This window comes from Kwoniella mangroviensis (genome assembly GCF_000507465.2).
Source record: "Kwoniella mangroviensis CBS 8507 chromosome 1 map unlocalized Ctg01, whole genome shotgun sequence".
Lineage (NCBI taxonomy): Eukaryota > Fungi > Basidiomycota > Tremellomycetes > Tremellales > Cryptococcaceae > Kwoniella > Kwoniella mangrovensis.
Window position 1 is genome coordinate 5882333 of NW_027062533.1, and position 21975 is coordinate 5904307.

A 21975-nucleotide genomic window follows, 5' to 3' on the forward strand; every position below is an offset into this window, starting at 1 on the left:
CCACATCAATCTATGAGAACAGGTGCATTAGTTCGCTTGGTTGTCATGTGAAGACGCTGAAAAGCATGCATGTGAATATGATCGAGATTTTGCACATGAATATGACTATATACATATCATTTGATAGATGTGAAATCGAGGAGTAAGGAGAATGTCCTGGCGTTACATTCGGAATTGCCTTCGATGCTACGTGTATATAATCTGAAGATGATGCTGGTGAAACTGGAAATATATGCAAATGAACTGATTTGTGCTTATGTATATGCAAGAACAGAAAAAGAAAATAGGAAGAATGAATTGAGAATGGAAATTGAGATCTTCACAAGAAAGAATCCATGGTAAGGACAATCTACCAAACTTCATCAACCTTACTTCGATGAATACAGAACCCCTATATCCCATCCAACAAGTGCGTCAGCCACTAAATATCATCACCTATCAGAAAATCCTCCGATAACTCACAGGTGTCACCCATTCTTTACAACCACATTGAACACCGGCCCAATCGAAATTACCGATTTTCACACCGCATTTTTCGTTTGGGCAAATCAACTTTCCTGCTATATCTCCATTCTGCAACACCGGTTCCATCCATGTGAGCTAGCGATACACGAAGATAGGTTACCCACCTGTCAGCGTTCATTTCATGAGTGTTTGCGAGCATCACTTACAGGTTCGACGAAATAACCCGAACATTTATTATTAACCAATATAGGATATCCTCCGCTCCCACTTCCACCCTGAACATCAGAGATACTACCTCTTCTCTCAAGTCCATCAGGTGTATTGGGAGTCATAGCCAACATGCTCATCCTTCTAGCTGCGTTCGTAACATTCTGAGATTGCGAGGGAGGGTAGCTCTGTTGCGATATAGTATGATGTTCTTTCTCAGGTGAAGATGTAGGTGAACTTCCGATAGGTGAAGATAATTGACTTGTCGGTGTACTTCCCGCCATACGTAAAGCCAATAACTGAGGAGGTAATCTTGAATTCAACTGTTCAGCAGATTGAAATACCCTTCCACCACTAGCGGGAGGCTGGTTGTCAAGAGAAGGTGATGGTGCATTTGAAATTGGTTTAGGCGAAGAAGAAACTAATTTCGGTGAAGAGTTATTCTCCAATTTACCTATTATACTTGGCATATGTTCCTTCTCACCAGAAAGTTTCGAATGATTACCTGTTTCAGGCGATGAAGCTGTCAATGTCAGTCCGGGAGTAGATGATTTCCTAGGTAGGGGGATACCAACTCCTGGAGAAGGTTGTGAAGATTGACTATCTTTCGAAGAGCTGTCCAACGAGGTGGTTTGTAACGCCGACAAACTAGAAATGGAAGTATGACTTGCCCTCCTACCTGGTAGACCAGTCAAGGGATTTATGACATCACTAACAACACTGGCTCTTCGTTCTCTCTCTTTAGCTGCTGACCCACTGGCAGGGGCGAAGTTGGAGCTTGTAGACAGTTTGGGTGAAGGTAGAGTAACATTGGATGGGGTTCTAGGTCTGGAAATGGGTTGTTGATCCAATATGTGGTCCATCATATGTTCTCTTACTGCCAACTGTCTTCGACACATCTTACATCGGATTTTGCGTCGACCGTGGCCTCCCATAGGTGTAGGTGGATTGGAAGGGGAGGGTGTCAAGGGGTATTTGGCCATTTGATCGATGACAGGCGCACCTCCATCTCCATCTGCGTATGACAAATCAGCTTGACAAATTGATTTATGGTTACGCAGGTGAAGATCACTTACTCATAAATTGAGATGCTGTCCTTTCCATATAGAACCTTCTTGTAGATTTGTCTTTGAGAGAAACTCTGCCATCGGCATTGTAGAACAATCCAAGCTGATGCCAGAAAGTCTCAGAAGGGCTGTAAATGATGTACGTGGATTTAGCACAAGGAAAACATGAACGTGGAAATCATCACTCACTCTACCACAGGTCGTTTCTCCCTCAATGCCACCACAGCCTGTACAGGATCCAAATCATATTCCCTCATCAAGAACGCCGCCACCACAGTCGCACTCCTACTCATTCCAGCTTGACAATGTACCAACACACCGCCGTTCTTTGGCTCGCCAGCCAATTTAGATATTATCGGAACTCTCTCTATCTGAACTTCTTCATTTCCATTCGTAGCTTCATATTTCTCTCTTAGCTGGAGGATCGACTGGATCCAAGCCACACACGATGGTAAGTGGGTGAGGATATCCGTATCTGCAGAATCGTCAATCTCTAATGGGTATACAGAGAATTCAGAGGAGAACTGTAATGCTGGTCTGAGAAGGGATAGAATGTTGGTCTAGCACAGTGACGGCGAAAATTAGTTAGCTGATTGAGAGACAAAGGAAAACAAGCTTATAAGTGGTTGAGGAACTTACTATACCCCTTTGCTGCAATCCCTCAGTATCCATAGCAGCCACTAAATCTCCAATCCACAAACCATCTACAACCTCCTGTAAATGGACCACCTCCCCTTTACTATTCTGCTTACCGGGAGATACGGGAGATAATTCGTCATCTGTATCTTCATCAGTCATGATTACATCTTCTTGAATGTCATGTTGTTCGAGGTATCCCGACTCTTCAGGATCATTGGCGAACCTAGCGTATTGTTCTAATTTCTTCGCTGCTGCCTGTAGCGAACCGGTGGAATTGACCTCCCGATAGACGTCGTCGACAGCATCGTCGTCCGCCTTGGTCGCGTCTGATGGCGGGTCGTCGTGAAGGTTGGAATAAGATCGACCGGGCAACTTCGGTCGGGGACGAGAGTTTGAAGAGGGCATCGTAAATGGAGGGCGGAGGGGGCAAGATGTGGGTGGCAAATGCAAGGAATTTGGAGTTTATGAGGAGCGTAAAAGAGGGATATGGTGGGATATGCAAAATTGAACAAGCCTTTGCCAATTAAATCGGTAAACGATTGACTGAATCTAACGAATCAACTCAATGGTTGAATATTTGACGTAATTGGGCCGAAACTGCGATTGTCGGAATACAGTCCTTGTCGTGCAGCAGAAATAGTGGACAGAAGTAGAAGGGGAATATGGCTGATGGGTCAAGTTGAGAGGTCGAGAGGAAGAGGGCGTGTGAAGGAGAAAGGATATTGTATGAATACTGTAGATGGATGGATAGGACAGCTCAACTTGATGTGACAAACTGAATTGGTGTTTCTGTTCCAAAATTAAACTTGCTGGAACTGTTGATGGGGGTAAAATAGATCCCGCACAAATAAGTGTCCCCTTGAATTTATGCTTCGACTGTCTGTTACAAGTTGTAAATGAGAACGATCTTATGGGAGGATGTATGACCAATATATGGAGAGGGAGAGATAGATGCGTGTGATATCGATGCTATATATTTTGTTCAAAGAACAAGACAAACATAACCTTCCCTCCCTTTGAACCAGAACAAAAGAAGGGGAACAGTGATTGATGAATGCGTCAGCACCCTTCTTTGTAGCATATACCGATCCGATCGGCAGATGAGTTGCAACAGATTATGCTCTCAGCCTCACACCAGAAGCACAAGACGGTGTGCAACATCTGACCACCCCATTTAGTGCTATTGATTCATTTCCTCTGCTTCTTCCGGTTCAGCTCACTTCACATGCCACCAGGTATGACGACGATGTCGTGACAAGCCGAGCAAATGCAATTCATTTCATTGTCATTCTTTTGTTTGTGTATCCTCCATCCATCAACTACTATCTATTCGACTGAATCGGAATCGATCAAGATATTTGACTTATACACCTTCTGTATACATTAAAACACAACGATATATCAGCATGTTCCTATACGAAGAGATACTTCATGTTACTCACGGGTAAGAGCAGTGTTGAATCTGTTGACTTTGGAAGAAGCTGAGAGATCGATTGATTTGTCTCCGAAGTCAACGAGGAGACCACCGATGACTGATGGGTTGACCTGCGGACGATGTGAACGTCAGTAAGCAAATTAGGACTAATAACCCAGGTATCGTGCCGATCTCCACATTCCGAAATGATATCACTAAAATGAACTCTTCCCCATATGATCATCTATCCGGTCAAAGTATAGACTATCCCTCTGCAACCCATCTCTCATCTCTCGATGTCAAAACCACCTTGAATCATATACTCACCCGGTTAACAACTTTCAAAGTCTTTCCCTTAGCGATCTCCGTACCTTGCAAAGCCTTGTCAATCCTGTTGAGCGCCTTGTTATCTAATGGTTCAGCAGAGGTGACGACAACCTCGAGTTCACCACGGTAAGCAGAGATGAGAGAACCGAAATCCGCGAATACCTTGGGGGCGGATGAGAGTCGACCGTTCTCGGATAAAACGGTAAGGAGGTTGAGGAGGATAGGGGAAGAGCCGGAGGGAACGACTGAGGAGAGGGCTTTGGTTCGTTCGGATGCTGAGAGGGTGGGGTTTTCTGTTTGAGAGAAAGAGAAAGAGAAAGAGATTAATATACTATTCAGTCTGATACAGACATAGTTTATATAGTTGTATAACGATTTAAAAAACACATATCAAGTGTTCTTCTTTGATTACATTCTGATAGAGTAGAAGGACGTGTAGTGTAGAGAAGTGTCACTCACGGATGAAAGCAGATACCTTGGCATCTTCCTTGATCTTCTTGTCGAAAGCTTCAATATCCTTTGCTAAACTTTCCAAATCCTTGGGAGACTTCTTCAAAGCAGCGAGGTAAGTCGAGGTGGCATAAGTACCAGTGAGGGAGTTGAGTTGGATAGGAGCCTATTGTGACGATAAAAAATCAAAAGGTCAATCAGCACCTCGCATGTTATAGCTATTATCGTCAATTGATGATGATGATATTGATATTGTCGATATAGTGAACATCATGACAGTCTCCACGGCCGAAAGATTTGGGCCAATATGAGGATACCCACCTTGACAGCTGAAGCGGTTGCGTAACCTCTTGAGAGGACAGACCTCATTGCGGAAGCCATTTTTGCTGAATTGATATGAATGAGTGGGGAGTATAGGAGGATAGAGGTTAAAGATGATGATACCTATAGCGGTCTTGACGTCGTCTACTTTGTCTGAGTGAGTGAGTAGCTTACTTACAGTCTACAGCCAATCTCACCATCTCACCATCTCACCATCTCACCCTCTCACGGAACGGCCAGCTCCCTTACCACACAGAATGAGAGAGATATAACACCGTCGGTATATCACAATGTGGCAGATATAGTTCCGGATCAAGGAGATTGACTCGCACGTGGCCGGCCGGTTCCATCCGAGGTTTTCTTGTTTTCATCTCTAAATCTCAGTTTTTTTTCGGACGAAGAGCGAGAAAGCATCATCAACGGTCACTGGGGGTACTAGCGTGTTAAGCTCGCTTATTGCCATTTGGAAAGGAAAGGAAAGGAGGAGCAATCACAGTTATATTTATATAACCATAATCAACATATCACAATCATCGTATCAATACCCAATCATCATCAGCTTGCCATCGTAGATAGATATACCATTCACATCGATACTCGATAATTGGCCACCTCCGTCGATTTTATCTTATCGATACCTCTTTCTCAGTGATACCAACAAAACAAATAACCACTCATCACCAGATATTTCCGACCTTTTCGGTTCTACATCAGCATCATCATCGTCCTCACACATCGGTGACCCGAAGAATACATACAGCGTATACACAATGAGCACCACATTACCTTTGTTCTCCTTATTACCAAATGGTGGCGGATCGTATCCACCTAGTCCGACTTTCTCTGATCCGAGTTTCTCGACGGGTTATGACGGAGGGTTCGATCTGAAGAATGGTGGTGAGTCTACAATGTCCACAACAAAGTTTTTGTTCTTCATATCTACATCGACCACACTCCAAGAACAATGTGATATCTCCCGATCTCAAAGTTTCTGACGTGTCAGATCTCAAGCTAATTAATCGTTCTGATTTTGCAATAGGTCTAGGAAATTATAGTTTCCCTACACCACCTCAAACATCCAATACACCATCCACATCATCCTTTTCTTCACGACATCATTACCCTCATCAACTTATTCCACCCAATTTTACCAACTCTTCTCCATTTCCTGGAGGCACTCCCGATGGCGATGATCCCACTTCGTCCTTTTTGGATTTAGATCTCAGTCAACCTGGTCCATCCACTTATCATGACCATCATCATGCGCACTCCCATGGAAATGCACATGGGGGTCAAGCTCATCCCGCCTCATTTGGTGAAGATTATCTACAGGATGATGATGATGATGACGACGACGGAGGTATACACCAAAATGGACATGGGCTTCATAACGAGGATGATGAATTGGTTAAAATCGAGAATGAAAATGAACATGAAAATCAAGATGACCTCACTCATGGGAATTATGATGGCGAGGAACCATTAGAAGTCGATGGGGAGGTGGATAATGAAGAACCTTTATATGTCAATGCGAAGCAGTATCATCGAATATTGAAAAGACGATTGGCGAGAGCGAGGCTGGAAGAGTTGAATAGGTTGGTCAGATCTAGAAAGGTGAGATGATCATCATCGATATTGTTATCATCATCACAAGCAAAGCTAATACGATTGACTGATGCGCGTCTTAGCCATACTTGCACGAATCGAGACATCGTCATGCCTGTTCGCGACCAAGGGGTAAAGGAGGTCGGTTCTTGACTGCGGAAGAGATTGAGCAGATGAAAAAGGAAGAAGAGAGTAAGATAGGTGATAATGGTGGAGACGATGGTGTATCTCCTGGTCAAGCAGGAGTAGATATAGGATCGGGATTGACTACTTCGGTTTAGAATGGTCCTCTCGTTCATCACCCTTACCATCAGCTTAACTCATATTTTGCCCTTGTATCAATTTCCATCCTTTTGTATCGAACTTTGGCTCGTCCCTCGAAATTCATATTGTTGTTCTTATTCCATTTCCTTTCCATAGATATTTTTGTACGGGCACAGTGCATATTCATTAGATGTCTTCGCCTTACATCTACGACCATGTTGCATCTTGACTTACTTTACTTGGGAATGAGCCAAGTCAAATGTAGTGACAAAGGGGCACGATGATTCTTTCATTCTTGCGTCAGCGATATCTTTAGTGGCGCAGAACCGGATTAACCGGCTGTATTCGGTTAAATTACTCTTTGCGCATGCACCCACCGACCTAAGCTAAGAACCTACCTACCTAGCCATGACTCGGTGGTCGAGTGACTCGGCAGTATTCTAATGACCCAGTAGACAAGGATGATGGCCATGGGTAGAGTCATTTGGACTCATACGAAAGTCTATGTTTCCCTTTGACGTACTATCATGTCCTTATACTATAGTCGTGGTACCTGGTTCGAAGCAGCATCGCCTGCCAATAAGTACAACAGCAGGCTGCCTCCAGCTGCCGTCATTTTATCGTTGTCTCAGGCATGGTCAAAGATTCATGTTCAGCTTGCTCTCGGTTCGGGGTCGTAAAACCGACCTCAGTATCCCTTTTAATCCTGTTGATACTGAATCAATGCGACGAGGTTATATTTCCGAATCAGGCAAGTGACGTTCGTGTCGATCATTTACTCTGCGCTTGGTAGTGAGTACACGCATACGGCCATCACATGTAGTATACCAGGCGAAGACGCAATGGCTATCTGTTAGTCTGGTAGTCATGCCTCTCAGGTTTACTGTGAAAGTGAGACATAAGCTCCGGTGAATGGTACGAGTGGATGGTGAGGTGATTTGAAATTTGCCACTCGCGGACATTGCCACTTTACTCCACTCCACTCTAAATTGTCAAGCGCACACACCCACAAAGCACACACCGCACTGTCTCACTACTCGTACTGTGTACTATTCACCTTTGATCCTTCTCATCCCCCTTCTCCCTCCTTTCCTTTCTTCACCTCATCATCTACCTTCTCTTCGCCACCTGCTCACTCACCTTCACCTACACGCTCAACCTCACCTCACCTTCCCCCAACTCGACTCCGCTCCTCGACCTCTTTCTTCCATCCTACATCCCAACCCAACCTCTCCTCGACTCGTCTCAGTCTCTTTTAACCTTATTTCCTTCGATTCATAATGGCTGAAATCGCTCCTGGTAAGTACCAGCTGCAACAACCACTCGTCATCTCGTCTCATCTTGCTGTCCGCCTTCCATCTTCATATCCAATCTCCCTCCTGTCTTCACTTCCTCTTTCATCTCCCTCTGCTGTATGATCAACCTGTAACATCCTCTAATATGCCTGTGCTGACTCAATTCCGTGCATTCTCGTTCTCTCCCGAACTATATTGTCGACGAACCCGTCATCCCTCTCCTTACACCTATCAAAGATCAAGTCTCCCCTAAGACCTCTCAAGAGGCTACCGTCCCCTCTGCCGCTTCCCCTACTACCGGCGCCAATGCCAACGGTACCAACGAGAATGGTGAACACCCCCTCTCACTTCGATCATTGGTCTCTACCAAGGAAGCAGGTATCATCATTGGTAAAGCCGGAGCTACCATCGCTCATATTAGAAATTTGACCGGTGTTAAAGCTGGAGTTTCAAAAGTTGTACCAGGTGTACAAGATCGTGTATTCTCCGTTTCGGGTGATCTCGAATCTGTCTCTTCAGCTTATGCAGAAGTAGCTAGACTTCTTCTTGAAACTCCCCTCTCGGACTCTTCCCTACCTCCTCCACCCGTTGGATCATTCACTTCTATTCGATTGCTCATCTCTCACAATTTGATGGGTACCGTTATCGGACGATCAGGTCTCAAGATCAAGCAGATCCAGGATCTGTCTGGAGCAAGGATGGTAGCTTCTAAAGAGATGTTACCCCAATCTACCGAAAGGGTAGTAGAAGTTCAAGGATCAGTAGATGCTATCAAAACTGCTGTAGCTGAAATTGCTAAATGCCTTCAAGAGGATTTCGATAGAAGAGCCGGTACCGTCCTCTACCACCCTGGTGCGGCTGGTGATGCCGGTGTATTAGCTGGTGGATTAGGTGCTCAAGCTGTTACTGGCCCCACTGGAGGAATTAGAAGGACCTCGGTTGCTGCCGGTTTCGGTAACCCCTTCCCTACTGGTGAGAGAAGAGGTTCGGCCGTTCCCCGAGCTTCCATCTCTGGTGCAGCTGGAGCTGGAGTTGGAGCCGCGTTAGCCGACAGAAGACAATCCGAGAACCCTCCAATCAACCTCAATGATCCTAACCTCAGAACTCAAAACATCTCTATCCCTAGTGATATGGTCGGTTGTATCATGTAAGTTATATTGTGGCTCACTCAATCTGAAGTATTCATGCTAATCTCATTTCTCACCCATGTACAGTGGTCGAGGTGGTGCTAAGATCACTGAGATCAGACGACTTTCCGGTTCGAGAATCTCCATCGCTAAAGTCCCCCACGATGAGACCGGCGAGAGGATGTTCACCATTCAAGGTACTCCCGAATCTACCGAGAGAGCCTTGATGCTCCTCTACTCTCAACTCGAGTCTGAAAAAGAGCGACGTGAGTATCAAACTTCCCGCACTTTGTAATTTATGGTAACGTTGTGCTGACGAGATGTCGCAAATTCAATAGGAGTCAATCAAAACCAAGATGGTGCCGAGGCTGCTTAAGTGCAATCCTCATATCGTCAGCTTCCCCTCCAGTATCGACTTGTTTAAAAAATCATTGTTTCTCTTTGTCATTTCGCCCGTCTCCTCAATTTCCTGTCGTCCGTCTTTCTTTCCAACAGCAAAAACACCCTAAAACCCCAGATCATATCTGTTCATTCACAACTCGTCCGCCTCTCGCCTCTTTTCCCCCTTCAAAGGTGAAAGGTGATTTCACTGTTGATGTATCTAGCTTGCTCATCTCTATCTCTTTCATGATTTTCATTTCGGATCTATCTTGGAGAGATGACATGAAGAAGTAACGATCTGTCAGAGTGAAATCATACCTTTCATATCTAATTTTTGGTCAGACTATATAGGAAGAAATCGTATAAACATAAATGAATGAATATAACATCTTATCTTATTTGTATATGCTTGTGAGATGTATATGGATATGATATGATGTGATGCGGTTGCATATAAGCATTGGCGTCAAGCTGAATCAATGCACCGTACTGAGGTTGATGTAGTTGTAGACTAGCATTTGGCATTTGTATGGGGTTTGTCCCCACGATTATACAGAGTGGGGCGATTAGCACATTTCAGGATACTCGAGTAAAGTTCCGGTTATATGCAGTTGTGTGTATCGTTGTGCAGGTATCAGTCATCGCGTTGTTCCGGGAAATCGAATGAACCAAGAAGACAGAGACAAATGACTACAACAATGTCAGTATACAGAAACATCATACTATACACTTGGGCATCACAGTGATCCTCCTCACGCCGACCTCCATCGGCCATCATCTATCGTACTCATCGCGAGTACGTAGACTCGGCCCAACTTTAATCATCGATAATACCAGTACAAATCCTTATATCTTTCGGATATAGTTCAGCCCTTACCTACGACCTGCCTTACTCGAACACTACTGCATGACTTGTACTAGACCATGATATAGCATATATAAAATAACGATCAAGGTGAGAGAAGCCGTCTTCTTCCTTCATCTTTCTTCTATCCCATCCGCAATACTCATTTATCTCGTTGACTTCGTCTCTATGCTATCTACGTCGCCATTTGCTGACATGATCTAATGACAATGTCTATAACGACAATGCAGATGAATACCCTAAGTCGACTAGACTACTACCTCTCATCTTTCATATCCTTTCCTTCATCCTCCTCCTCCTCCTCCTCTTCATCTTCGAAACCATCGTTGAATAGAACAGTCACTCCACCTGGCAGTTCTAGCTCAATTACCGGTGTTGGTCCCCTATCCACACCCAGGTTATACAACCTCCCTCCCACTCCTCGATCCAAGAGGCGGCACAAGACCTCCTCCAATGGTAATCCCACCAGAAATGGAGTCGGATCTGTGAACGGCAGACGTAAAAAGGTAGTTACCACCTATTCATCTATCAAGGTTCCTCCTCCAACTACTCCATTAATCCTCCGCATAGCTCTGGTACTATGGTCGATATTGTTAGCGTTTTGGAGGAGTTTGGTGGGTGAGACCAGATCGGGGAGGAGTAGGAGTCGGTCTAGGTCTAAGAGGAACAAGACGACGGCGGATGGTTTGAGGGAACTAGGGGAAAGTCTGATGGTTTCTGCTGGAATATCTAGTCCGAGTGTCCCCGTACCAGATAACCAAGTTGGTAAACTCGAAGGTGAAGTCGAACAGGAAGGATCAAGTAGTGAGATTGAACGTGATTTATTAGAAACCAATGAGAATGAAACGGAACAAGAAGAAGGAGAAGGAGAAGGTGAAGAAGATTGGATAGATCCATTGGTCACTAGAGCACCATCCGATCAACCTTCTTTGGATAAACCACCTCCTTCAGAAGATGATTTTGCAATTACAACGATCAATGATCACAATCATCTTGAAGAGAAAGAAAATGAGGATAGGAATCCCAAAAATTTCACATTCCGTTTAAAGTCTGCGCCGAATACCACTCCTTCCAACAACGATACATCGATAGATAGTGAAAACCCGTTACCACCGCATCATAGACAGAGTATAACGAATTTACAAAAACCTTTGATATCACCTCCCACCTCTATACTTTCGAATCCTACACCCAAGATCGTCACTAGAAACGACCAAGGGAAAGAACAGCAAGGACAGGTGAAACCGAAACCAGAGAAAGTGAGAAAATCAGGTATACTGGCTAATCCAATATCGACCTCGATCCTTGATCCGAGCGTACCCGCACCAATAAGTAAGAATGATTCAATCATCTTTCGCACCAAGAACATCAATCCCACTTCCACTTCTTCTTCTACTTCTTCGTCGTTGTTGTCGACTACCAACGCACATGGGAATGGTATGAAGATACCTCGGCATATCACTACACCGTTCCACCTCCAGAAAACACTTATCCTAGATCTTGACGAGACACTTATTCATTCCACTTCGCGTCCACTGTCGATCAATGCCGGTTCGTCAGGCGGAGGAGGGATATTGGGTTTGAGCTTGAGTGGATTGATGAGTACGAATAGCAAGAATAGATCTAAAGGTGTTGGAAGTAGGGAAGGACATTCGGTCGAAGTCGTGTTGAATGGGAGATCAACAATGTATCATGTTTATAAAAGACCTTATGTGGATCATTTTTTGAAAAAGGTTAGTATTATTGAAGTTCATTCTCTTTTCACATTCATCATTTCTGTTTATCCACTATTATACCCTAACATCCTCAAGCTTTTATAATAAACGATCATCCTCTGTTCAGTTCAAACTTATGCTGAATTCGTCGACTTGTTGACTTATACTGATATCTTTTTCCTATTCATAGGTCGCATCATGGTACACCCTCGTCATCTTCACAGCCTCCATGCCAGAGTATGCCGACCCCGTCATCGAATGGTTGGATGCAGGTCGGAACCTGTTCGCCAAGAGATTATATAGGGAATCATGTCACTTACAACCTAATGGGAGTTATATCAAGGATCTGGCGTTGGTGGAGAAGGATCTGAGCAGAGTGTGTTTCATGGATAATAGTCCGGTAAGCTATAATTGGAATAAAGGTGAGTTCTCAGTATGAGTTTGGGTTTGGTATTTGAGTATGAGTTTGGGAGACATAAGGGAACTGTAATCCACATCGAATCAAAATGGATGAAATGGAGTTTGATCTACCCATATACGAACACATGCTAAGTTGTCCTTGTGGATCACTTATAGCCAACGCTCTACCCATCGAAGGATGGACTTCCGATCCGAATGATGAAGCTCTCCTTCAATCTATACCGGTCTTGGACAGTTTGAGATTCGTTAATGACGTAAGGAGGGTATTGGGTATCAGGGGATTCACTTAGGTATTGCAACGAACATTGATAACGGTAAACATGAGATTGGATCATCGATTCATCAGATAATTGGATATTTTGGTTTCTTCGATATTAGGGGAAATACATATAGATTTTATATCTATTTTCCATTCCAGCATGGTAGATTTTCAATAATATTGCATGTTTATGAAATGTACGTTCTACCTTTTATCTTATCATTTAGCATTTAACGATCGGGACGATCGCTAGGCGCAACTTTTGGTAAATATACATTTTACAATTGATTGTACTGTACAATGTATAAGATTTTTAAAAATCTCATGACCGCAGGATTATACACAAGGTCGACACAGTGCCTTCTCCATCTGTCCGATGAACTCGAAGTGCTGTATGTTATATATTACATGATCCCAGTATACCGCTCCAATATCGATCAGGCATTTTGCAAGGAGCTCTCCATTCTCACAATCTTGACAACCATACACAGATCCATCGCCATCGAATGAATTTGAATACTCTTGAAGGTATTCTTTCGCCATTTACACAGGTCCAACAAGCTGGAACAGTAACCTCCTAACTATCCCACTCAAAGCATCAGGTTGGTGCTATATCATATGAAACTTCAGCTTCATACCTTATTTCAGGAAAAACGACAAGCTAACCTTATAAGCATCCATTACCATACCCATTGCCACGGCCCCCAAGATCGTTTCGCCAAATGGTACGATAGGTACCCAAGCTCTCTTTCTGGCACTGGACCAAGCTGATTCGAGTGCACGAGGTAGGACATACATCGCTGTATAAGAAACGCAATTCAAGTAAGCTGTCATTAGTGTTCGGAACCGTCAGCCAGATGAAATTAGCTCACCTAACTCTGCACGACGTTTCTACATTCACGAATAGACCAAGAGGCAAGATCAGTGAACATTCCAAGACATCGTAATAATGGAACACTTTGTACAGTGATGACAACTCACCTTCTCTTCAACAAGCAATGACAGACAAGTACTAAATCCCATCAACCAGAAAGTCTCCTTTCTCTTCAAGGCATTTCGTAAAAAGTTGGTCCCCCAACCTTGTTCGACCGATTGTATACGTAAACAAAACAAAGCTACATGAAACCAGATAGCTGATCAGTAACGATGTGATGGATGATGGCTTTGTATGTCAATGGGAGCATGCTTGCTAACTCACTCTGATAGATGAACACGAATACACCCAAGAACGAACAACTCCTCGTTATACCCCATACGACCCTTGCTAACATCTTCAGTGGATCTCTTTGGACATGATGACGGCGGAGGACAAGCATCGGGATGAGATGCAAGGCAGAGTAAACCGGAAGCATGAATCGCTAAGCAAGAACTATTGCGTTAGTAAAAACGCTTTTGGGCCGAGCTAAACAGGCTACTAACGAAAACAGCGAAGAATCGTCGCAGGTTTGTTTCGGGACAACTATCAACCCATGGATGCACCATTTCACTGAAAGACATCGTCAGCTATTCTGACCTTCATTGGTACATGATACAAAGCCAGTGGCAAGCTCACCAGGGTACGACAGACGGTTTCCAACCTTCTTTCAGCTTGATAAGCATCTGTTCAAGGGCTTTTCGATTCGTCGGTGTGATGGCCTGACAAGCGTCCCTAGTCAGCTTTTGTTACACACGCTAGACGGTGTGAAGCGTTGTAAAGAGCTCACCTTGTGCTCCAAAGCCTTCTTGACCTGTACCGGCTCGATGATCTTCTGCCTTACCAATGTCCGATTGGCATTGACTGCGAATCCCGGTACTCTCGAGGCTTGTAAGATCCTGCGCGACATCGTGTCAGCTTAGATTCGGACATCAAGGAACAGGTCAGCTCACCATGCACTATATTCCCTCGGTATAGTCTCTGGACTACATAACCACGCAAACATGATCTGACCACAACAAGCTCCAAATACCAATAAATCGCCATGAGGTATATGTATTCCTAATCGGGGTGTATACTGATTATAAGAAGCTTGAAGTCCTCTAACGAACATTCTAAAATATCCCTTGAGTTAACCCCCTTCTCTTGAATATTTGGAAAAGAGTCAACTCACTGTTGAGCCACGCCTGTTCTCCTACTTTGACTTTCCCATAACAACCCCAAACTACCCACCGCACCAGCAACAGCCGCCTGCCACCTTCTCTCACCTTCATCTCCCTCTCTTTCAGGCGGCCCGAAAGTCGGTCTATTGAACAGACCATGTTTCAACCTTCTCCTATAATATCCTATTGGAGGAGCTAATCTCAACATGTGTAAGGTAAGAGTATTGAGGAAAGTGAACGTTCCCAGCATTGCACCGAACCTGAAGGGTTCTTGACCGAATATGGCATGTCGAAATAATGCAAGACGTAGTTTCTTATTACGAAGGTTTCGGAATAGAGCCAGGAGGACGTTTATACCTGCTCGAACGGAGAATGCTAACAGGAATGATCCTATAAATGAAGTATACTTTTAGCTGACACGATCAATTTGTGCGTTATGAGTAAAGTGCTTATAGTGGGACGTTGGAAAGATGAGGTAGAGCAGGACTTACGCAGGCCCCTCTTCAAAGCTAGAATACCTGCTCTCTCAGGATCGCGAGGTAACAATTTCTTCTCATTTTGACTCCTCCATACTAGATCTTTACCTGCTTTCGATACTTCCGCTATCAACTTATCTCTTTCGCCCGAAGGGTTCGTTGAGAGAAGTAATAGCGAGTCTAGGGAAGCCAGTGAGAGTGTTCTTCGAATCTGATCGGCACTATGTATTGAACACGTTTTATCAGCTATGATAACGCATTGACCCCGATAGCTGACTTACGTTTCTGACAAGTTGGGTGTACCAGGATCACTCATCAGGTAGTCCACTTGATCTCTCGGTATACCTTTAGTCGACTTGGAAGCATATTGACCTTCCTCCATCGCTCGTCCAGGGAAGATGACATCTCCGGCAGCGGATGTCGAAGCAGATTTACTAGGACCAGCATGCTTGTGAGATAAAGAGGTGAATCTCAATCTCTTCTTCTCCCTTCCGTGTCCGTTGGATGATCCAGTGGATAACGACGAGGGTGTCCTGCGTAAACACGAGGCGTGATTGGGGCTGGTCTCGGTTGATGAGGATGCCAAAGGGGGACTATGATGAGGTGAATTTGTATCGATGATTGGGGATCCGTCTAATTTTGCGGATGAGGATGAAGGTAATGCTTTATGATGTGAGGCAGGTGAGAAGTTGGGTGGTGGAGCGGTTTTGGATCGTTGATGATGAGTTGGTAAAGGTGGTGAGGATGGTAGGGATGAATGAGGTGAGACGATATTGGCTGGAGAATTTAGACCTGGTATGAGGTCGAGGCTGGAGAGGAGGTTGGGTGGTGATGACATGATGGTCGGTCTACTGGGCTAGGTTTCTCTGAGCAGTATGAGCTAGCTACTGACTACTGGCATCTCAGTTCATGATACGAAAGTCCGTCACTCAACGTGATCTATTGTACATTTGATGGATGATTATTTCGAGGATGAGGATGAAATCGGACGTAAAGCAGCATCCAAAGTAACCGGATTATCCATTTATTTCATGGTAAATACATGTGGGCCCCCGCTCACATCCCCAAAGAAATCAAACAGCTGAAACGCAGTCTATTACAACGATGCAACACCAGGTCAGGTGGTCGGAAATGTGCCTGAGGAACCGAGGAGCCATGAGACTGTATATGGTACCTCCATCTAAGCAAAAGTTGGAATTCATCATGTTTTCGACTTTTGACTGGTGCTTGACGGGATGGATTACCACAACAAAATTGCTATTCCTATCTTCGACAATAGGTACTTCTGACAATCCAATCAAGCAATAACCCGCTCACTTACTATCAGACAGAATGCCTCGCTCACTAGATGATACTCGACGGCATGTGCAGGTTCTCCCTGAGCGAATCGGTGCTGTAAGTGATCATTCCTTCTTATCCTTCTGCTCGACGTACAAATAGCAGAGATCAAGCTATCATTGCGGGATGATTCATGTTATCCTGGGATATATCTCATCGATCCGATAAAACTGTTTGGTCCACCGCCGCATGATATCTCTGCTAATCACTTCTTTTGATCGTATAGGTCGCAGGCTCAGAATTTCCAGGACATTACCCAGGAGAGGATCATTCATGGAATTTACAGAAATTCAAAGAGGTAAGCTGCTTGGGCACGAGTCGATGATCAGCTCGGAAGAATACTGATCATCCTTGATCGTAGAATCTCATCACATCTGTGCAACGCTTAACACCTTCAACGATCGAATTTGACTTAGTCGGAGTAGACGCATCTATAGCGAATGCTTTGAGGAGAGTGATGATTGCTGAGGTGAGTGTGTCAGCTATTTTGAAAGCGAATACCGTACTGAGCTGACTAAACCGTGCTGATTTTTAGGTCCCTACCGTTGCCATCGAAGAGATATACGTATGGAACAACACATCTATCATGCAAGATGAAGTATTATGCCATAGAGTTGGGTTGGTACCGTTGAAAATTGATCCTAGGTCGTTAAAGTACAGACGTAAGTGTCAAATGGATATTCTTGATCATCACATTCCAGTCGCTGTTATCTTCAATAAATCTGAGTGCTTATTTTGTACCCTATTCATGTTATAGCATCACCTCACTCTGCTCCTCACGAAACGGATACGATAGTCTTCGACCTTTCCGTACGATGCGACCGTCGTCCGGGAGTAGACAAATCGGAGAAAGACCCCAAAAAACTATATTACGATTCCAATGTGTACACGGGTATGATGAAGTGGTCACCATCAGGAGATCAATCAAGGAAATATAAAGGGAAGGAACCTAAACCCGTAGATAGGGATATACTCTTGTGTAAATTGAGACCGGGTCAACAGATTGATTTGCACTGTTTCGCGAGGAAGGGAGTGGGGATGGATCATGCCAAGTTTAGTCCTGTTGGTGAGTACATCCCGTCTCATTATCTCGTGTACGGATATGTACAGACAAATGTTGTGAAAAACTGGAATGTCAAATCAAAGGTTGAATTTCGCAGAATTCTTACCACTAGAGAACAAAAATACTGATTACGCTTTACATTTCACTTGAACGTAGCGACCGCCTCTTATCGACTTTTACCACATATTATACTACGTGAACCCATCCCTATAGAACATCAACAGAAATTCCAGAAATGTTTCCCCGAAGGCGTCATTGTGATCGAGAATGATCAAGTGGTAGTGAAGAATCCACGAAAGGATACGGTCAGTAGAGAAGTGTTGAGACATCCTGAGTTCGCCGATAAGGTGTCGTTGAACAGGATAAGGGATCATTTTATCTGTGAGTGGGGTTTTTGGGTTCTCTGCTATGTGAAGTGTGATGAATGGATGTAGAGAAGGTGGGAGAAAGGGAAAGGAACAAGATCAAGTGTCATCAGGCGAATCACTTGTTATCTGTTGAAAAGAGGGATAACATTGCGATTGATTTATTGAGCAATACTGACCAACCCATCCGTCATACATAGTCAACGTAGAATCAACAGGTCAATACAACCCTGAAGAACTGGTTCCAGAAGCTATCAAGATCCTTTTAACTAAGATCTCAGCAGTGGAAGAAGGTTTGGACAAATTGTTTGCCACGGAAGGTCAAGTGGCTTAGATAGTTCACTACTCGAGTAGTTCTCTCTCAGGAGGATATGAGTCGCACATTGAGATAGATGTGACCGTAACTCGAACCTCAATTAGCATATTTTGGATGCATATAGACTATATATATATATATAATTCACGATTTTGACTATTAATACAAAGGTACTAAGATACAGAGATACAACTTGCAAATCAAGATTAGTCAGTTATTAGCCATTCGAGAAGCTTTGAACCTAGATACCTTTTTGGGTTTAACACCTTCACTCGTTGCTGTTCCAGGTGTGGTGGTTGGTGTCGATACAGATTGATCAGGGGAGATAATTGGTGATTCAGGAACCAAAGGAATTATAGGTGGTTTGGACTTCGACTTATCTTTGTCATCTTCAACTACCTCTTGCTTATTATCATTACTTTTAGTATTGGAGTTGTCACTTGACAAAATAGGTGGTAATGATTTTTCCCAATCTTCATATTGTTTCTTCTTCCCTTTGTCCACATTCTTTCTTTCCCTATCTGTTCGTTCTTGTTCAATCAATTGGGAAGTGGGAATTTCCAATCCCATTAATTTCTTTTTGATATTCTCTCTGTTTTCTCTTCTCTCCTTCCTTCCCTCACCGTCTTCTCTATTTTCTTCATCTTGATCTTCCTCGTCGGTTTCGAGGGATTCTTCACCCGGAGCTAAAACCAAATTACCATTCTCCAATTTACCCACTCTGATGAACCTCCTTAAGTCCTCTGGTTTAGGATTGATTATCATCGGTTCACCAAATTCAGATATCCTAGGTAATCCCAACATTACCCCTCCCCCTCCCTCTCCTCCTTCGCCTTCTCCTTCTTGCAATTCGTTAAAATGGGGATCATCTAAATCACGATTCAGAGGTTTGTAAGTTTGTCTCTTATGGTATTCTAATGCCACTTCCCTTGCTAATAACGCTTGATCTAGATCGTATTCATCTTCTTCTCCTGTGGAATATTCACTAAACTCGTCGTCATCATCATCTTCGTCATCTTCTTCTTCTTCTTCGTTATTGTCTTTTGCGAGTACTTTACTTTGATTAGTATGTTTGTTCTTCCCAATGGTAGTATAATTCGTTCTTCCCACACTGACATCAATCTCACTCTTCATCGGAGCTTTGATCCCATTCGAAATTGGTCTTTCAACAATCTTCAAATTATCCAATCTCTCTTTCACCCCATGTTGCACCACAGGGGGCTTCTCAATCACACCAGGTTTGATAGTATTGGTACCCTTACTTTCGGATACTTTAGGTAAATTAGGTATTCGGGTCGTCGAGGTCGTTTGGATATTAGGTGCAGAGGCATCTATTTCAGGTTGACTCAATCTTTGCGAAAATAAACTTTGTTTCTTCATTTTGGATTGAGGTGGTGGGTCGTTGAATGCTTTATCACCATCTGACGAAGTCAAAGCCGAAGAAGAAGTAGCATTTTCTGTGACTGCTGGAGTAATAGCATTTCGTGCTGTATTTTCCATCAGATCTAATAAATCCTTCATCTTATCTGTATCATACTCCGCCTGAAGAGGTTTAGTAATTGTACGTGAAGATCCATCTAAGAAACCTCTTTTGAACCCTGCAAAACCACTAGTATCATCCCTCTTCCTCGGTCGAGGAGGAGGTATAACGGGAACTGGCTTGACACTGAATTCGCCTGAGTTGGAAGTAGACTCGTCAGATACTGCTAGAGGTAAGGGAAACCCGAACCTCTTGCTCATCTGAGAGAGTGATTCATCAGATGCAGGTGAAGTGGGTGGAGAGGGGAGAGATGGATCAAATGTTACTGATTTCTTGAGTGTGGGTGGATTGGAAGGCTTGAGGATGGATTTGGATGGAAGAGGTTGGCTGCATGAGGGTCTACGTTCTCGCACTGGAGGTGAAGAGGGTGAAGGTGGAGTAGCTTGTGCTGTACCGGAAGATGTCTCTGTCACGGTATTGGATGAACGTATAATACCACCCTTAGCCTTGATGGCTGCTTGGACTGGAGGTTCATCCTCTTCACTTGAGGTATCTTCGTTGAACAGTCTCCTTCTCAAGGCGGCTCGACGGGCGACAGCCTCAGGAGAGAAATAATCATCTTCTATCTCTTCGATTGGTTGTTCAGGAGCAGTACTTGAGGTGGAAGGCGGTGGAGGTGGACCAATGGTCTCGCCAGAGAGGGTTTCGCGGATCTCGTGGATTGGTAACCCTTCTTCGTTGGTCGTCTACGACGACGTTATCAGTATGATCCGATATGTAAGCTAACAATTCCAGACTCACCGTACTGTCCCCTAATGAGTTTCCAGACACTCCCACCGCCCCAACTGAGCCATCTTTATCATCTAGTAACTCTAGTAGAGATGAACCAACGGACTGTTCAGAATCCTTGATTCTCACTGATTGAGTCGTGCTATCGGTGCGTGATGAATGAAGATTCTGAGTAGATGTATTTGTCAAATCCGTCTTCGATGATTCCGAGCTGAGGGTTTGTATTTCAATCTGCTTTGCCTGTGCTTGAGGAGCTTCTTCTCCATTGATAGCTTTTCCTTCCTCGTCTTCAGCAGATGAATTCGAAGATCCAGCAACATCCGTTTCAGGCATCTTGTGGAATACCGGATGAAATCCTACTTTTGGATCGACCAATCGCCTCTTCCCTTCCTTACCTTTACTTTTCACGTCCGATACTTTCTTCTCCAGCCTATCCACAGCAGCGGGTCGTCTATGACCCTCTAACAACCTAGCGTGTTCCTCCAATAACTGATCTTTCCTCCTTTTCACATATTCCGAAGCTTCCTGGGCGGTCATATCTACCCAATACCCACAACCTATATTCACTTTAATATCATTTGTATGTAATATATCACCCAACATGGAGGCCTTGGTTCCGAGGGGTATCCTAGCTGGACGGGTCGTGAAAGTTGTGAGGTGCTGGAGTTGGAGGGACAGGTGGTCGAGGGCTGCGAGGTGAGAGTGAAGGGAGGGTGAGGACGGGATTATAGGTAAGGAGAGGGGTCTGTCGGACATGATGCTCGGGTGTCTGCAGCAAGTTTTCAGGTGAGAGTGGTGTTCATGAAATGATGTTGGACGGTCAGCCAGAAGGCGATGAATGCCTTGTTTTAGTCGGGCTGTTATCTTCTGTGAGAGTATGGATTGTGAATTCTTTCTGAAACCAACTGCTGAGATCGAGTGAATGTGCTATGCTCTAGTCACGTGATTTGAAGAAGCTAGAGGTGGGGCTCCATTCGACTGGCGAGATATGAGATGAGACGCATACTCGTAAGAGTTAGTTTAGTCATTTATGTCCTGCGATCAACAGATATCGTGCTCTCCCTCATCAATCCACATCCTCGTCTTCGTCTCCATCGCTCACAATATATCACATTCGTCCTGTATATACCTCTCGCCCCCGTGGCTTCCGAGCCCACCTCATAATCCAAGTAAGATCTCGTCAGAACATCGTCGAATTTTGGCGTCACCTAGCCTTCCTTCCGACTCCAATCCAGACCTGTTAATTCGGAA

General features: G+C 44.2%; 8 protein-coding genes across 8 annotated transcripts; 4 read left to right on the top strand and 4 right to left on the bottom strand.

Moving 5' to 3' along the window:
- Positions 1-349: 349 nt before the first annotated feature.
- On the bottom strand, positions 350-2783 carry I203_102203 (uncharacterized protein; the record flags this gene model as incomplete). Its single annotated transcript, XM_019146708.1, has 6 exons — positions 350-391; positions 463-600; positions 672-1687; positions 1749-1867; positions 1929-2299; positions 2379-2783. 6 exons carry the CDS (start codon positions 2781-2783, stop codon positions 350-352), a joined length of 2091 nt encoding a protein of 696 aa, XP_019004241.1.
- A 1029-nt stretch (positions 2784-3812) lies between these two features.
- Positions 3813-4950, bottom strand: I203_102204 (ATP synthase F1, delta subunit; the record flags this gene model as incomplete). Its single annotated transcript, XM_019146709.1, has 4 exons — positions 3813-3923; positions 4120-4412; positions 4579-4735; positions 4891-4950. 4 exons carry the CDS (start codon positions 4948-4950, stop codon positions 3813-3815), a joined length of 621 nt encoding a protein of 206 aa, XP_019004242.1.
- A 710-nt stretch (positions 4951-5660) lies between these two features.
- On the top strand, positions 5661-6776 carry I203_102205 (uncharacterized protein; the record flags this gene model as incomplete). Its single annotated transcript, XM_019146710.1, has 3 exons — positions 5661-5787; positions 5930-6504; positions 6579-6776. The coding sequence occupies 3 exons, from the start codon at positions 5661-5663 to the stop codon at positions 6774-6776; spliced, it is 900 nt and encodes a 299-aa protein (XP_019004243.1).
- Positions 6777-8039: 1263 nt separating this feature from the next.
- I203_102206 (uncharacterized protein) lies at positions 8040-9557 on the top strand (the record flags this gene model as incomplete). The annotated part of the gene is made up of 4 exons (XM_019146711.2): positions 8040-8058; positions 8292-9201; positions 9269-9447; positions 9520-9557. 4 exons carry the CDS (start codon positions 8040-8042, stop codon positions 9555-9557), a joined length of 1146 nt encoding a protein of 381 aa, XP_019004244.2.
- A 1100-nt stretch (positions 9558-10657) lies between these two features.
- Positions 10658-12852, top strand: I203_102207 (uncharacterized protein; the record flags this gene model as incomplete). The annotated part of the gene is made up of 3 exons (XM_019146712.1): positions 10658-12160; positions 12333-12564; positions 12719-12852. The coding sequence occupies 3 exons, from the start codon at positions 10658-10660 to the stop codon at positions 12850-12852; spliced, it is 1869 nt and encodes a 622-aa protein (XP_019004245.1).
- A 512-nt stretch (positions 12853-13364) lies between these two features.
- Positions 13365-16211, bottom strand: I203_102208 (uncharacterized protein; the record flags this gene model as incomplete). Its single annotated transcript, XM_019146713.1, has 12 exons — positions 13365-13430; positions 13488-13621; positions 13694-13712; positions 13803-13936; positions 14020-14179; positions 14241-14307; positions 14374-14456; positions 14525-14633; positions 14688-14849; positions 14909-15287; positions 15389-15594; positions 15655-16211. 12 exons carry the CDS (start codon positions 16209-16211, stop codon positions 13365-13367), a joined length of 2076 nt encoding a protein of 691 aa, XP_019004246.1.
- Positions 16212-16705: 494 nt separating this feature from the next.
- Positions 16706-18473, top strand: I203_102209 (uncharacterized protein; the record flags this gene model as incomplete). The annotated part of the gene is made up of 7 exons (XM_019146714.1): positions 16706-16768; positions 16938-17009; positions 17073-17180; positions 17247-17373; positions 17469-17777; positions 17931-18155; positions 18340-18473. 7 exons carry the CDS (start codon positions 16706-16708, stop codon positions 18471-18473), a joined length of 1038 nt encoding a protein of 345 aa, XP_019004247.1.
- Positions 18474-18665: 192 nt separating this feature from the next.
- Positions 18666-21480, bottom strand: I203_102210 (uncharacterized protein; the record flags this gene model as incomplete). Its single annotated transcript, XM_019146715.1, has 2 exons — positions 18666-20681; positions 20737-21480. 2 exons carry the CDS (start codon positions 21478-21480, stop codon positions 18666-18668), a joined length of 2760 nt encoding a protein of 919 aa, XP_019004248.1.
- Between the last annotated feature and the right edge of the window lie 495 nt (positions 21481-21975).